The following is a 14744-nucleotide window of genomic DNA, read 5'->3' as shown; positions in this document are numbered from 1 at the left end:
TTGTCAGGAATAAAGGCTGACATTAGTGTATTAAAAAGAGGTCAATTCTCCAGGAAGACATCACAGTCCTTCATGCATCTGCACCCAACAACAGAGTATCAAAAAATTGATAGAACTGTAAGAAGTAGATGAATCCACTATTGCAGTTAGAGACTTCAACACCCCTCTCTCAGTACTTGACAGATCCAACAAGGCAGAAAACCAGTAAGGATATAGTTGAAAGGAACAGTACCATATACCAACTGGACCTGGCTGACATTTGTAGAATACTTCACCCAACATTCTCCTTAAAAGATATCAATAATAAAATGAAAAGACAAGCCACATACTAGTGGGAAATATTTGCAAATCATATGTCTGATAAAGGACTTGTGTCCAGAATATATAAAGAACTCTTACAACTCAATAAGAAGAGAAACAACCCAACTGCAAAATCAGCTAAAGACTTAAATAGGCATCTGTCCAAAGAAGATGTATGAATAGCTAACGAGCACACTAATCATTAGGAAAATGCAAATTTAAACCACAATGAAATACCTTTATATATCCACTAGAATGGCTATAATTAAAAGGACAAACAATACTAAATGTTGGCAAGTATGTGGAGAAACTGGAACCCTCAAACACTGCTGGTGGGAATGTAAAATGGTGTAGCCACTTTGGAAAATAATTGGCAGTTTCTTAAACTTACCATGAAACTCAGAATTCCTCTCCAAGAGAAATGAAAAGATATGTCCACACAAAGACTTATACGTGAATGTTCATGGAAGCATTATTCACAATAGCCAAAAACTAGAAATCTAAACGTCCATCAACTGATGAGTCAATAATCAGATATTGTATGATTTAATTTATATGAAGTGCTCAGAAAAGACAAATTTATAGAGAAAGAAATCAGATTAGTGATTGCCTGATGGTGGGGGCAGGAGCAGAGATTGACAACAAACTTTTGGTGATGATAGAAATATTGTAAAACGATGGTGGTGATGGTTGCCTAACCATAAAAATGTACCAAAAATCATTGAGTCATTTACCTACAATGGGTGACTTTTGTAGTATGTAAATTATATCTTAATAAATTCATTTTTAAAGGTGGGAAAGGGCATTCTTGGGACGCCACTCCAGACCACTGAATCAGAATTTCTAGACATAAAGCTTAAGATTATGCATTTTTACAAGTTCACTGGGTAAGTGTCCTGTAGAGGGAACCGGTAACCTTACCAGGATTCAATCGTGTACTAAATCAGGATGCAATTAACTTAAGTCATAAATTAATTTTCAGATGAGAAAAGCAGGAATTTGTTTAAACCAGGGGTTCCCAAACTCGTGTGAAGAGAAAATGCTTCTGAGAGTTATTAAGAAGTGAACTGAGCACAAAGACACCCACTACACAAAAAAGGTGCTTTAACTGCTAAAGTCAAGCAGATTTCTTCCCTACCCCTCCCTTTTTCTTTGCAGGAATCTGTATCTTTAATACGAATTGCCAACACGGAGGTTTAGCAAGTTGGGAGATGTCAAATTTCTTACATTTATTTCATCACAGAACCTTTTTTCCTTTCAAGGATCAAAACTTGTATACCATGGAAGACCACCTGAGGCTGTGAGAAACCACAAACTAGACCTTATTTTAATAATATACTATAGTTTGAGAGAATACACAATGTGCAGATCTTATCCAATGGAAAATCTTAGAATGTGAGTGAGAGAATGACATTTCCTTTTGCTTACAGACAGGCACTGATGGAAAGATAATATCCTGGGAATAGTGACCATCCAGCGCTTTTCAAACTTTCCTTTGGCTGAGGATCTATTTTACAAGTTAAATTTTAACTCAGAAGAATATAACAGCTTAAAAAAATAGAGGCAGAAATACAACGGCTTAAGGAAAAGGGGAGAGTGCGGAGCCCAAAGTCTCAGTTTGCTCCTGCTTCTCAGAGCCTCTCCCACCCCAATTTCTGAGTCTGAAATCCATGAAGCTTGCTTTTCATATAAATGTGAAGGCTTAAGTACTTGATCTTTGTACAAGAAATTAGAGGTCCATGGAAAGGCAAGAGTCGGGGCATTAAGGAAGCTTTGTTAAAGGGATAGGACCTATCAATCCTGAAGCCTGTGATGGGCTGAACTGGAGGGGGCTCTCTGAAAGCCAAAAAACCAATGAGGGTGACTTAGGGGCTTAGAACAGGAGAGAAAATGTTGGCTTTCGAAAAGCCAATTGGCTAGGAAGGAGCCAGAGGATATCTATGTCGACGGGTCCAAAAGAACTAGAAACACTACTCGAGAAACAGTTCTGTGCTGCTATTTTTAAGCTGCAAATATTTCTATTTCTAAAACATTACCACTGAAAACGTAATTGTGCACAGACTGGCCGACCTGTGAGAAATGACTTATTTGAGATAAACACAAGTCGCAGGAAAAGCCTTCAGGGGTGTGGCCTGTGAAAGCAAAGGTCACCTCTTAACTGTCCCTGGTTAAGAGTCTGTGAAAAACGTGAGATAAACGCTTTCCCAACCCTCATTTTCATCAGTTTGTACAGGACATTGTTTTTTTTTTTTTTTAATCATCTTTATTGAAGTATAATTGCCTTACAATGGTGTGTTAGCTTCTGCTTTATAACAAAGTGAATCAGTTATACATATACAATATGTTCCCATTTCTCTTCCCTCTTGCATCTCCCTCCCTCCCACCCTCCCCATCCCACCCCTCTAGGTGGTCACAAAGCACCGAGCTGATCTCCCTGTGCTATTCGGCTGCTTCCCACTAGCTATCTATTTTACATTTGGACATTGTTATTTTGAGGCTGTTACTTGTGATGTAACACCTTCCATATGTATAGCCTTCTCACCATTTCCCCTGAACAAATATCCCAGTAAATAGTTCATGTAAAGCCCAGATTTATTTTATTCCAAATTCTCTGCAGTATAAAAGTTCTGTGTACCATTATATAGAAGAGACTCTGGAAGAGGGTCCCCAAGTGTACCATTTGACTCACACAAGAGAGGGCTAGACAAAACTTACACGGCAAAGAACACTCACCTGTCCACAACAATGCCATGAGGGATGAGGACATAGTCCAAATCTCCGTAATAGTGCTGTGGGTACGTGAACAAATTCAAGTCGTACCCTGGCCAGTCGTCCATAATCTGCAAATCAAATTATCTTGGTTACAATATTTTTCATTGGAAATTTATTTTAAGAAACATAAATAAACAAGAGCATCATTTGAAAAAAAGAATAATATTGAAAACAGACTAGGTCTGATAATCCATATGGCATTAAATTATACTCTGTAGGACTTCCCTGGTGGTCCAGCAGTTAAGACTCCGCGCTCCCAACGCAGGGGACCTGGGTTCAATCCCTGGTCAGGGAACTAGTTCCCGCAAGCTGCAACTAAGAGCTGGTACAGCCAAATAAATTAAAAAAAAAATTATATTCCGTCAACCTATGAGAAGCCAGGTAGGACAAGGTAATTTGTTTCACGTAACCTGACGAAGGACCTACTGAAGTGAACAGGGAACTCCATTCCTGACTTTTGGCATCACAAGATAAAATACCAACTTAATGTCTTACAGCTAACCTGATAGCATTGTTTGTAAGAGTGCACATATGTAAATATACAATTTATATCTAAATTACAAATACTATCATGAATATATTATAAGTAAAATTATGTTTGTAATTACAAGCACACCTTTTATTGCGCTTTGCAGATGGTATGCTTTTTACAAATTGAAGGTTTATGGCAACCTTGTGCTGTCAGATGATGCTCAGCATTTTTTAGGAATAAAGTATTTTAAAATTAAGGTGTGTACATTGTTTTTTTAGACAATGCTATTGCACACTTAATAGACCATGGTATAGTGTAAACATAACTTTTATATGCACTGGGAAACCAAAATAATTTGTGACTCATTATTGCGATACTCGCTTTATTTTGGTGGCCTGGAAGCGAACCCACCATATCTCCGAGGTCTGGCTGTCTACTGACAGAGACGGGATCGCCCCACATTATTATAATATATTATTATATATACTCTTACATGTCTGTGCACTGTAATCACCTCATCTGCCTGGGAAAGATTACCTACTAAAAGTACATGTCTCCTGGGATTATTGTGGACCCAAACTTCTGAGTGGTCGGGTCATTACAGTAAAGACTTCAAAAGGCTGTGCTATGGTGGGAACGTAAGTCAGTCCTGTTGGGAGCCGACTGCTCCAGAAAACTGGTATATTCAGATAGCGGACAGCCTGCTAGCAAGTCTTCCTCTTGCTTAGGACAGGACGCGCAAGTCTGATGGTTAGATAGCGAAGAGGCGGGAGAGGAAATGATGGTGAAGACCAAGTTACGTTTACTTTCAGGTCATCCAGAAAACCTGTGACACGGAGGTGTCAGACACCAAGACAGACCACAGCTGAATGGGCTCTGGATTTCCGGTTACTCCCGTACACTTCCACCAGACTCCTCCATGCAGCTGTAAGCTTCCAGGGCCTTTCATAATGCAGACCTATCCTAATTTCCCAGCCTAGTTGCCTACACCATCCCCTCCTGCCCTCAGATTGGTCTCCAGTCAACTCAGGATCCTTCCCAGCTCTGTGTTCTGCCATTTGTCTTGCACCTATGCCTTCTCCCTCTCTGTCCCCCCTACCCCTGTATCCCAAACTCAGCATCTTCCACAAAAACTCAGGTCAGGACCCACTTCTTTCTGGAGGCCTTGCTGACTGTTCCTGCTCTATCATCACGTCTCCCAAACTCCTGGTGCCCCTCAGAGCTCAGTGTGTTCCCACTGCTTGTGACATATGTACGTCTGCGTGTGTGTTTTGTCTTGTCTCCTCCCACTGGAATGTTAGCTCCTTTTGGTAGAGACTTTGCCTGTCTCATTCACTGTTGAAACGCCAGTGCTCAGAACCCTGACCCGGAATATGGCAGGAGCTCAAAAATGTTAAGTGAGTGAATAAATGGCACAGTCTCCACCCACACGTTACCCAATCCTCAGTTTATCCCCTTGTGATAAAGAGCACCACTGTTCATGGCTCCAGAAATTCCTACCTACCGTGGGCCGACTGACAGTCAAATGATGTGTCATCTGCGTATCTGAAGAGCATCACATCTGCTCTGCCTTGACCAGCAAATCAGCTGGTGGCAACTGTTGAATCTGCACAGAGCAACTCGGGCTTCCACCCTGAGAACTCCTGGGGCCTGCTGTCACCATCAACACCACAACGGCTGGTCAGAGCCTGAACCGCCAGCTGAACGTGAGGAGATTCCAGAAGATGCACTAGCAGACCACGACAAAGACCAGACGAGAAGCCTGACCAGCACCAGGCCCCAGGGAGATCACCCAAGGGCACAGCACTTTCTGGCTCCCCTGCCAGACCACGCACACCACCCACCCTGCCTCTTGCAGCCCTCCCAGAGGCAGCGGCATGAACTAGTGGCCACTCCTCCCACCACGGAAATCCTGTAGAACCCCCTGCCTGGCTGAATCTGAGACCACTCCCTAGTCCCTGGTCTAGGGCTCAGCTCTGACACTTACTATGATGTTAGGAAAATTACACCTGAGACTCATCTCCCCCTCCTTTAAATAAGACACAATAAAACCCATGGACAGGGTTGTTTTGAGGATAAAAAGATAGAGCAGATAATGTACTTAGAGTTCCTAGCACATCTCCAGGTATATAATAAATGCTTAATAAATGACGCCCCCCAAAAAGAAAAGAATGATAAAATGACAAAACAAACCTACATATAAAAACTGTACTGGTAATCTGTAGCTCAGAGGCAGCACGGAGTAATGGTTAAGAGCACGGATTAGAAGTCTAACACACCCGGGGGTGAATTTACTAGCTGTTGGACCTTGGGCATTTTAACCTCTCTGGGTCACAGTGTTTTCATCTATAAAATGGAGCCGATGCCTACCTCATATGGCTATTTCAAGGACTAAATAAGATAGATAATGGATATAAAACTCTTACATCAGTATCTGGTCTACAGAACGCTGCAGTAAATGTTAACCAGTTAGATGTACTGAAACATCAATAGTTTACTTACAAATTACGTGTTAATTAATTTAAAGAAGTGCTTTAAACCTATCTGCCAAAGTCTTATTACCCTAGTTAAAGCTGTAAATTTCAAAGTAGAAGAAACGTGTTTCTCTAAAACTATCCTATAAGCCAAACCAGCCTATTTCCCAATGAGTCTGAAATAGTGAGTTTTCACTGTAGAGATAAAAGACAATTAGAAGTGAGGGAACCACTGGTTTATCCTTAATAGTGCGTGCAAATTGCACTGTAAATGTGTCCTAGACCTGAAGGAATGAAGGCTGCTAGGGACTGCAGATAATTATGTTTTTCATCTGCTTTTTGAAAAATCAAAACAAGAAGTCTTTAAATAGTTTCAGTATCACAGATAATACGCTCTAAGTTTATTCAGAACAATGGCTTCTCTGTTCAAAGACGCAAAATATGGCCAAGCTGGGGAAGTGACAAACACACTGAGCCATTTTACACCACATGCAAACCCCGGAACTCCTTTGGACTCTCTTTTCCCCATTGGAAGATATACTGAAGACCTTCTTTCTAAGTCATCAGAAATAAATTTTTTGCTTAGAATATTTCTTGCCTTGTTTTTCAAGTTGTAACCCCTAGGGAGAAAAATAGTTTGGAAACACATACAAAAAGCTAATCTTGGGGCACTTCCCTGGTGGCGCAGTGGTTAAGAATCCGCCTGCCAAGGCAGGGAACATGGGTTCGAGCCCTGGTCCGGGGAGATCCCACATGCCGCGAAGCAACTAAGCCCGTGAGCTACAACTACTGAGCCTGCGCTCTAGAGCCCGCGAGCCACTACTACTGAGCCCGCGTGCCACAACTACTGAAGCCCGCGCGCCTAGATCCCGTGCTCCTCAACAAGAGAAGCCACCGCAATGAGAAGCCTGCGCACCGCAACCAAGAGTAGCCCCCGCTCGCTGCAACTAGAGAAAGCCCGCGTGCAGCAACGAAGACCCAAAGCAACCAAAAATTTTTTTAAAAATTTTTTAAAAGTATTTGCATCAACATCTTTAAAAAAAAAAGCTAACCTCGGCTCCTCTCTGCTGCTAAGCCCCAAACCCTGGGCCCTACTCTCTCCTTCAGGCAGTGATCACAGTGGCCGCCAATTTCAGGTTCACATCCACCCATCCACTGTTAGAGAGGAAGGGTGTCTCGTCCCACAGCTCTGCTTCTGGGAATCCCAGACAAGAACATCAACTGGCCCAGCTGGGGTCACTGGTCCAGCCCCAGAGCCAGGGAAGGGGGTGCACTGTGAGGGATGCCTCAGAGCCACACGTTGAGAAACTGACTCGAAGCTGTGTCCTCAAAGAAGGGTCCCAGGTTCTGCTACCAGGGGAATGAAGGGGGGCTCCACAGACCAAATAACATCCTGTATCTGCATGCCTTCCTCTTCTGTGGGGGGCTCTATACCCGGAAGGGGAAACTCATCACATCTAGTAAAGTCGTTTCCATGGGGGGAGGGGGAGGGAGATGCCATAACAGAAGCACAATCATTTCAGATTTTCTCTTCTCCTTACTCCTACCAAACTCACATGTGTAGGCACTAACTATGCTTCTTTGATAATGGTTCTGTAAAAGTAAACCATATCTAATAACCTGATCCCCAAAGACCAGAGAGGTAGAGAAATCTTTTCTCTCCCTGAGAAGCAACAAAGATATACCAACTGAGGTGTGTGTGTGCGGCATGGTACGGGGGACACTGGTAGCCAGTCTATCCTGAGCAAAGTTTCTAAACTCAGGGTCTACATCTCCGATTTGGTAATTAGCACCTGCTCCCATTTACTGTTAATAATCTACTAATGTCCTACCTCCCCGAGTAAACTGAAAGCCATTTGTAGGCAAGAGCCATCTTCAGTCTCTTCATTTTCCCTTCTCTTGCACGAACTGTATTTCTCGTTTTAGGCTCAAGTCATCTGGCTCTATGTCCCTTCCCATCTTTATCACCAAGTTTCTACCAACTCAGACTTCTCTTCTCCACCTCATTTTGGACACTCCAGTACACGCCCTGATGATCCTTCTAGCTACTCCATCTTGTAGTAACTTCACCTACCTTAGCTCAAGTGACTTCGCCTCCGGTCCACCTTAGCCACATCCCATCCGCCACAGCAGCCTCCCCTTTGACATTCTTCTCCAGAAGCACAGCTTCCCATGTAGCACGTGCTGGAAAGCTGGCTTCAACTCCTGCTTCTGCCACTTGCTAATCATGTGACCTTGGCGATTGCTTATCATTGCCTCAGCTTCCTCCTCTGTAAACTGGGGATTATTAATATCCCTACCTCGAAGATTTGTGAGGATTAAATGAATCATACAGGAAAACCACATAGCAAGTGCTCAATAAATGCTTGCCATTACTACCTGTCCCCTTTTCCACTGGTACTAAAATTTCCCTTTGATTTTTTCCAACCCATCCTTGAGTGCTCTCTGCTTTCCCCGTATTACCTACCCTCCTGAGCTTTCCTTTTCCTCTCAACCCTTCCATCAGCACCTTGAATTCATTCTGAATTTACCTTGCCTGCCCATATCCAACTTGATATTAATGTAATTATCCCAAGTTCTACTGGAGAGAATGACATAAAGGCAGGGATGATCTCCATTATACCCTGATTATTTCCAACCTTGGTGGACCCTCTCACTACCTTCCTGCATCTTTCACCAAATTACCTTGCTTTTGAGAAAGCTTCTTTTCACAGTGATAGATTGGGCTACTTACTGTTCCATCATTTGCTTTTTAGACTTTAACAATCTACCGTTCCTATGAGTCACATCGACCGACCTCATTCGTTTTTAAGACTATCTGTTATTAGATACTAGCACTATACTTTAACCGTTCTACCGATGAAATAGTTGTTTAAAAGACTCTCACTACTGATGGCTTCGTCTTTTCCATCGTGATGCCGCTTGCTCTTCCTGAGGCATCTGCCCCTCCTGCTGACCTCTTAGCCTCCTCACCTCCACAAAACGCTGTTCCCTAGGCACCTACCACCCCGTCTGCTCTCTCCTACTTTGCTACTCATTCTTGGTCTCCTTATCTGGCTTCTCCCACTCGGCCTGTTACATTTGGGGCTTTCTACCCTTAACAATAGTTTCACCTTTCTTCTCCATGTTCACTGGGCATCCCTATCCACTGCCAAGCATCAGATATTTTTCTATTTGCTGACAATTTCCAAATCTATCCAATCACCCTCCTGAATTCCAAACAGGAATTTCAAATTGCCTCCTGTGCATCCTGACCCATAGGCTTTACAGGTACTAGAGACTCAACTTGCCCAGAATTGAACTTAGTGATTTCCCCTTTTACGTTTTCATCCCCCTCCAACGCACCCCAAGTCTAGGCCTGACCATCCTCTCCATGGCAACTGGAATGATCCTTTTTTTTTTTTAAAGCGTAACCTGGATGTCATGATTCCTTCTCAGAATGTAATGATTTCTTTGCCCTTGGCAGGCGCTGTCTTGAAGACCCTTCTTCAGAGTCTTCACGTGGCTACCTCCTGCTTAGCCTTCAGCTCTTGGCTCAGATGTCACCGAGGGGCTGCTCTGCCTGAGCTAAAGCAGCATCCCCAGCCCTCTGCCAACCACTCTCCATCTCATTGCTCTTGTCTTTTCACTGCACTTATCACTCTCTGAAAGTATCTTCGTTGTGTATTTGCTTTCTTACTGCTTGCCTGTGTTCCCCTCTAGAATGTGAGCTCCACCAACACAGGGCTTTTTGTTTCCCCAGAGCCTAGAACACGGTCTGGAACACAGCAGGACAGTCAACGTGAGTGGAATGAATAAATAAATGAACTCCTCCTTTAAGAAGGAAAGGCCCGGCTTTGAAATTAATACTGGGCAACACGGCTCAACCTGAACAGATCGGTTAGGCTGTGAGATGTTTCCTAGCAGAACGCTCCTATCCTGTAGTCCCTTCCCCGTCACACACAGATTATCCGTGCATTAGAGGCTGATCCCTGAACAAAGACTCTTAATGTAGCAAGTTAGCCCACACCGCACCCTCACCACCGGGTCACTTTAAACCTGACGCGTTAAAACTACCACCTTCCATAGAGACCATTCTAAACCAAGCCGAAGCCGGCGCCACAGGCCAAGACCAGATTTGATTCCAGGACACCGAGCGATGGGAACCCACCGGGCGCTGGCTGACTTCGAGGGATCCCCAGGGATAAAGAGGCTCTGGTCTGGGACCCCATCCTCCCCCACCTTCTCATTCGGACACACTACTAGCTACTCTGTACACACCGTCTCTAGCTGGCTCAGCGGGCCCAGCGTGCTGTTTCCCTTCTGCCGAACCGGAGGCTCGCTCGACGGCGCTAGCGTGTCCCGAGCCCGCGCAGAGGCCCCACAGAAAGAGCCCTCGCCCGGGTTGCCAAGCTCAAGCTCCGTCCACTAGAGCTCCTCTACTTCCTGGCTGCCCCGGAGCGCCCTGAGTATCCCTTCTGAAAACAGCACGTGAAGCCCGCGCTGGACGAGTCAGGAGGGAGCACGAGAGGAAGGAGGCCCACAGGAGCGGCCCGCGGGGGTCCTCGCAGGCCCGCCCGGCGCCCGGAGGTGACTCCCGGCGGCCAGCGAGAGTGGGGAGCCGGCACCACCCGGGCTTAACGAGGGAGTAGCGGATTCCTGGCGGGGGGAGGGGGGGACACTGAGGACACGGGGTGAAGGGATGTTAAGCGCGGGTCAGACTGGGGGAGGGGCAGGATGGACGCGATCCCGTCGCGAGGGAGGAACAAAGCCGTGGCCCGCTCTCTCCCGAATGCATTTCGGGCGTTTAATCTAAAAGGGGGGGGAGGGGTGCCAACAAGGGAGGGGCGGGGAGCGCGCGACTCGGCCCCGAAACCGGAGTTTGCATTTACCACGACGCCTCGCCCGTAGTCTGGCGCCTCCTCACGGCTCCCGGCCATGTTTCTCCGGGGAAAGCGGGAAGGAAAGAAGCGCGCGGGAAGGAGCCAGGACGGTGACGGGCCGGGAGGGGGTGGGGGGAGGTGGGAGGGCGGGGGAGGGGAAGGGGGCCCGCCCCGCCCCGGGCCGCCGGGCGACCAAGCCGCGGCGCGCCGACGACCCCACGCCTGGCGCGGCTCCAGCGCCTCGGCCCGCGCCCCCAACCCGGGCGTCTCCTCGGGCGCGGGGCGCGGGGCGGGGAGGCGGGGCCCGGGGCGGGGGCGCGGGGCGCAGCTGCAGAGCGGCGTCCTCTCCACCTGAGCGCCGTTCCCCGGGCGCCCGCGCGGGTCCCCCTGCGGCCACCGCCCGTCTGCGAGCCCCCAGCCCGAGCCCCGCGGGGACCCGGGAGACCCAGGCTGCCCGCGGCTCGGTTTTTACAGGAACAGAAAGCGTGCCCAGATCCCCCGCCTCCCTAGGTCTGTCGTCCCAGCTTTCAGGCTGACAAGGTCCTTGAATCCTTCCTGCTGACTTTTAGGCGCTCTTTATCCCAAGTAAGTCCGCGAAAGAGCCTGCGGTAGAGGATATTCTCGAAGTACGGCTGTGGGCGAAGCTCTGATGTGTTTTTAAAATCCTCGAACTGCCCAGCCAGGCGTTTGAAAGAGCCGTGCGGTGGCTTATCCCTGAACCATGCCCGCGGTTACAGGATGTGGACTGGGAAATAGGGCCTTTCCTTTACCCCTTTCAGGGCGAAAAAAAGAAGTTTGACACATCATCTACTTTACCACTTTTGTAAGAACGTATGGTCAGATTTTAACTGTTTCAGGTTGCAGCTTAAAGCCGTCGCTCTTCTCAGATTCAGAAGCCTTCTTTTATGAATCTTCTGTTAATTCAACCCCTGATCCCAGCCTTCCCCGGAATGAGGGTCCCCGTTCTTTGTCCGTTCCTCAAGGGCCCTGCTCTCCCTTTATATGCATTCATTGCCCTGGTCTTTTCCCTCCCGCCTCATCCTTTGCAGCCCCGCTCAGGTTTGAAGCCCCGAGCAGAACTCGGGCCCCTCCGAAAGACTATTTTGTTCATCTTCGGGTTCTGGCACAAGGGAGGGAGAGGAATGCTGATTTTGCTTGGTTTGAGGGGAAAATAGTTATCAATCAGTAATGTCACTCTGAGTTGGAAAAATGTTAGTCATTCCGACATGGCCGTGCTCAGCCCTGTTTGTCCTCTCCTAAGTGCCAGCACGTGGAAGGAAGGCAGCCCCGTGGATTGCTGAAATTAGGTGCTGTGCTTGCGGACTGGCTCCCATAAACTGGGTGACAGTGTTTCTTGCACAGGTAAACATTTTCTCTCAGGAAGTGTCAGACGTCCTTGTTTTGGGCCATTTTTATAGTCTGACCTCTTTTCTCAAAAGTGAGGGACCATCTTCTATTTTCATTGTCAAAGGCCAGGCCCAGGAAGCATCTTCACAACCAAAGTCATTAAAACTTCCAGAAACTGAAAAGTGGTGATCCAGCTTTAGAGTTCAGAAGACTCTTCTGGGGAGGCAGCCACCCGCCTACTCGGTAGGTTATGGTGGAGAAGCTGTGTGTTCAGACTCAGACATCTGCACCAAGACACTCAGGTGAATGTGATGCAGTGGTTCACCAACCATGCCTTAAGGAATCCCACTGTCTTACTGCTGCAAAATCACATTTACCCATAGGAAGCTCAGTGCTGGTACATGGGCCTTAGGGACAAGAAACTTCAAAATAGGTTACAGATGTAGCTGCTCTACTGAAATCAAAAAGCTACTACTGTGTGCCCAGCCCAGGCACTGTGGAAGATGTAAAGGAAATGGTAGATAAATCTTTCCTTAGAAAGGCCATTAATTAAATGTAAAATCCAATAGGTTCACAATAGAAAAAAAAAAAAGTCACTTACTTGAATGACAACAGGAATCGTAAGAATGCACACTCAAGAACATCCCGTAGAGACCCATAGGACATCCTATGAAGGATACAGAATGACGCACAAATCGTTTAAAATTCAATTCATTTTATTTATTATCTTTTTATATTTTGATAACATTTTGTGTGATCTAGTTATACTTCTATACTTTGGACAGCATTAATGTAATACAATATACATTTGATATCACAAATAGCATTTGCAAGAACCGATGATACCCAAGAATAACAAATCATTTGTCCAGACTTTACTCTTAATCTTGCATATGAGGACTTAGAAGCAAAAATTCTTTTTAAATCTCAAATTTCTGTTATGTGTCTAGTGCAATGGCTTCAGACCAGGATTCTGATTTTTCTAGCAATAATCCATATGACGTGAGCCACTGAGGCTAAGCCAATTACATCCATCAATATGCCTCAATTTTCTCATCGGTAAGAGGGGCACTACATTTCTGCTCTACTGCATATGAAGATGAGATTAACGTGAGCTAACATGCAAGAGAATCCTTTGAAGAGTGCTATAAAACTGTAAGGTGTTATTAATTGGAGATGCTGTGACAATGTGTGACCAGATGTTTATAAAGTTATTTGATGGGCAAAATGACAGGGTAATTGCCTTTTTAAGATGGGTGTAGGGTGACCAACCACGGACAGTTATAATCTAGGGACAAGATGGGACTGGTATGAGAATGGATACAGTAGAAAGAGAAAATTATTAAAATAATGGAATTTTCCATAAAAAAGGATGTTTTAGCTCAGATTGTCCATTTTCTGATACTCCCTTGAAGAAGCTGTAAGGATAAAGACGTAGATCTTTACAAAGTTAATAACCAGTAAATATACTTGCATTTTTTTGTCCTTCTCTTAATCCCCTTTTAGTTGGAGGTTCCTGCATTTTCAATTCTGAAACTGTCTAGTACCATTACCATGGTGTAAACACAAATATTTATGTTTACCTGAATTCTCCACCAGGCTAAAAACTTTGTCCTAAAAGTATATACTAACCTTTTGCCAGTTTGGTTAGTTCTTGACCTTTTGCCAGTGTTAATCTGTTGTTGAAGGAGTGATTCAGTCTATGTGCTGAGTTGTTCAGAGCCAGTCACTCAGTGACACCAGATTCGAAATCCGGAAGGGCATTTAGTTTTTTGAGTCCTGAAACATGAAAATAAACAAAAAAATGCTCGGCCTGGGAATTGTGTTGAAATCCATAAACATGTGAAACTTAGTGACTCAGATTGTTAGTCACAGAGTAACTGATTAGAGTCTGGATGAAATCCATTGTGAACAAAGGCCAGTAATAATGATGATGATATTTTGCTTTTTCTTAGTGCAGAACAAAACCCTTTACAAATGTTACAAGTACAAAAAAAAAAAAAAAAAAAAAAAAAAGTGGCAAGATACTTTCTTCCAGATATTAAGCCTAAGTAAGAACCTTGCTACCTTTCAGGTATTTTTTTTTTCCCTCAACATAAATACAGAAAAAAATATAGTTGCAAATAATTGTAACACACAACCACTTAAGCAAAAGCCTAATTAGTATTCAATTAGCATAGCAAGCCCTCTTTCCTGGCTTCTTGTTTGAAGCAGACTGGATCCAATGCGTAGTCTTAGAGTAAAAAAAATAACGGCTCCATAACGGTTCTTACAAAGAAACCCAGGAGCTACATTCAGAATTATGTTTTGCATTATTACACTTTCACTGGTAATTAACCTTCCACTGAAGAACATGGAGGATAAATTTGCCCGTTCTTTTGCAGTAATGTCAGGCATGAGTAGTATCATCAACAGTAAGTGCTGGGCTGCTTCAGAGATATCCTCCCAGTATCTCCCCATCTGACCGGAACAGGAATTGGATAGCTTCAGAGTAGGGGAATAATGTGTCCATGTGTT

At 45.1% G+C, this 14744-nt stretch overlaps 1 protein-coding gene across 4 annotated transcripts in view; it reads right to left on the bottom strand.

Annotated features, from left to right (window-relative positions):
- Nucleotides 1–11469, bottom strand: part of PRTFDC1 (phosphoribosyl transferase domain containing 1) — a 94226-nt gene extending 82757 nt beyond the window's left edge. The window contains exons 1-2 of one of the 4 annotated variants that reach the window (XM_036844879.1): nt 11387–11469; nt 3034–3140 (exon numbers count right to left, since the gene is read on the bottom strand). In XM_036844879.1, coding sequence (XP_036700774.1) covers nt 3034–3137 — 104 coding nt within the window. In that variant the 5' untranslated portion in view covers nt 3138–3140; nt 11387–11469. Of the gene's footprint in view, nt 1–3033; nt 3141–8092; nt 8331–10278; nt 10793–10889; nt 10990–11386 lie in introns of those variants that run through there. The other 3 variants (XM_036844876.1, XM_036844877.1, XM_036844878.1) reach the window with 3 other exon arrangements.
- Nucleotides 11470–14744: the final 3275 nt, after the last annotated feature.

This window comes from Balaenoptera musculus, chromosome 2, assembly GCF_009873245.2.
Source record: "Balaenoptera musculus isolate JJ_BM4_2016_0621 chromosome 2, mBalMus1.pri.v3, whole genome shotgun sequence".
Taxonomy (NCBI): Eukaryota; Metazoa; Chordata; class Mammalia; order Artiodactyla; family Balaenopteridae; genus Balaenoptera; species Balaenoptera musculus.
The sequence above is the reverse complement of the archived record's forward strand: the minus strand, read 5'-3'. Positions and strand labels throughout refer to the sequence as shown.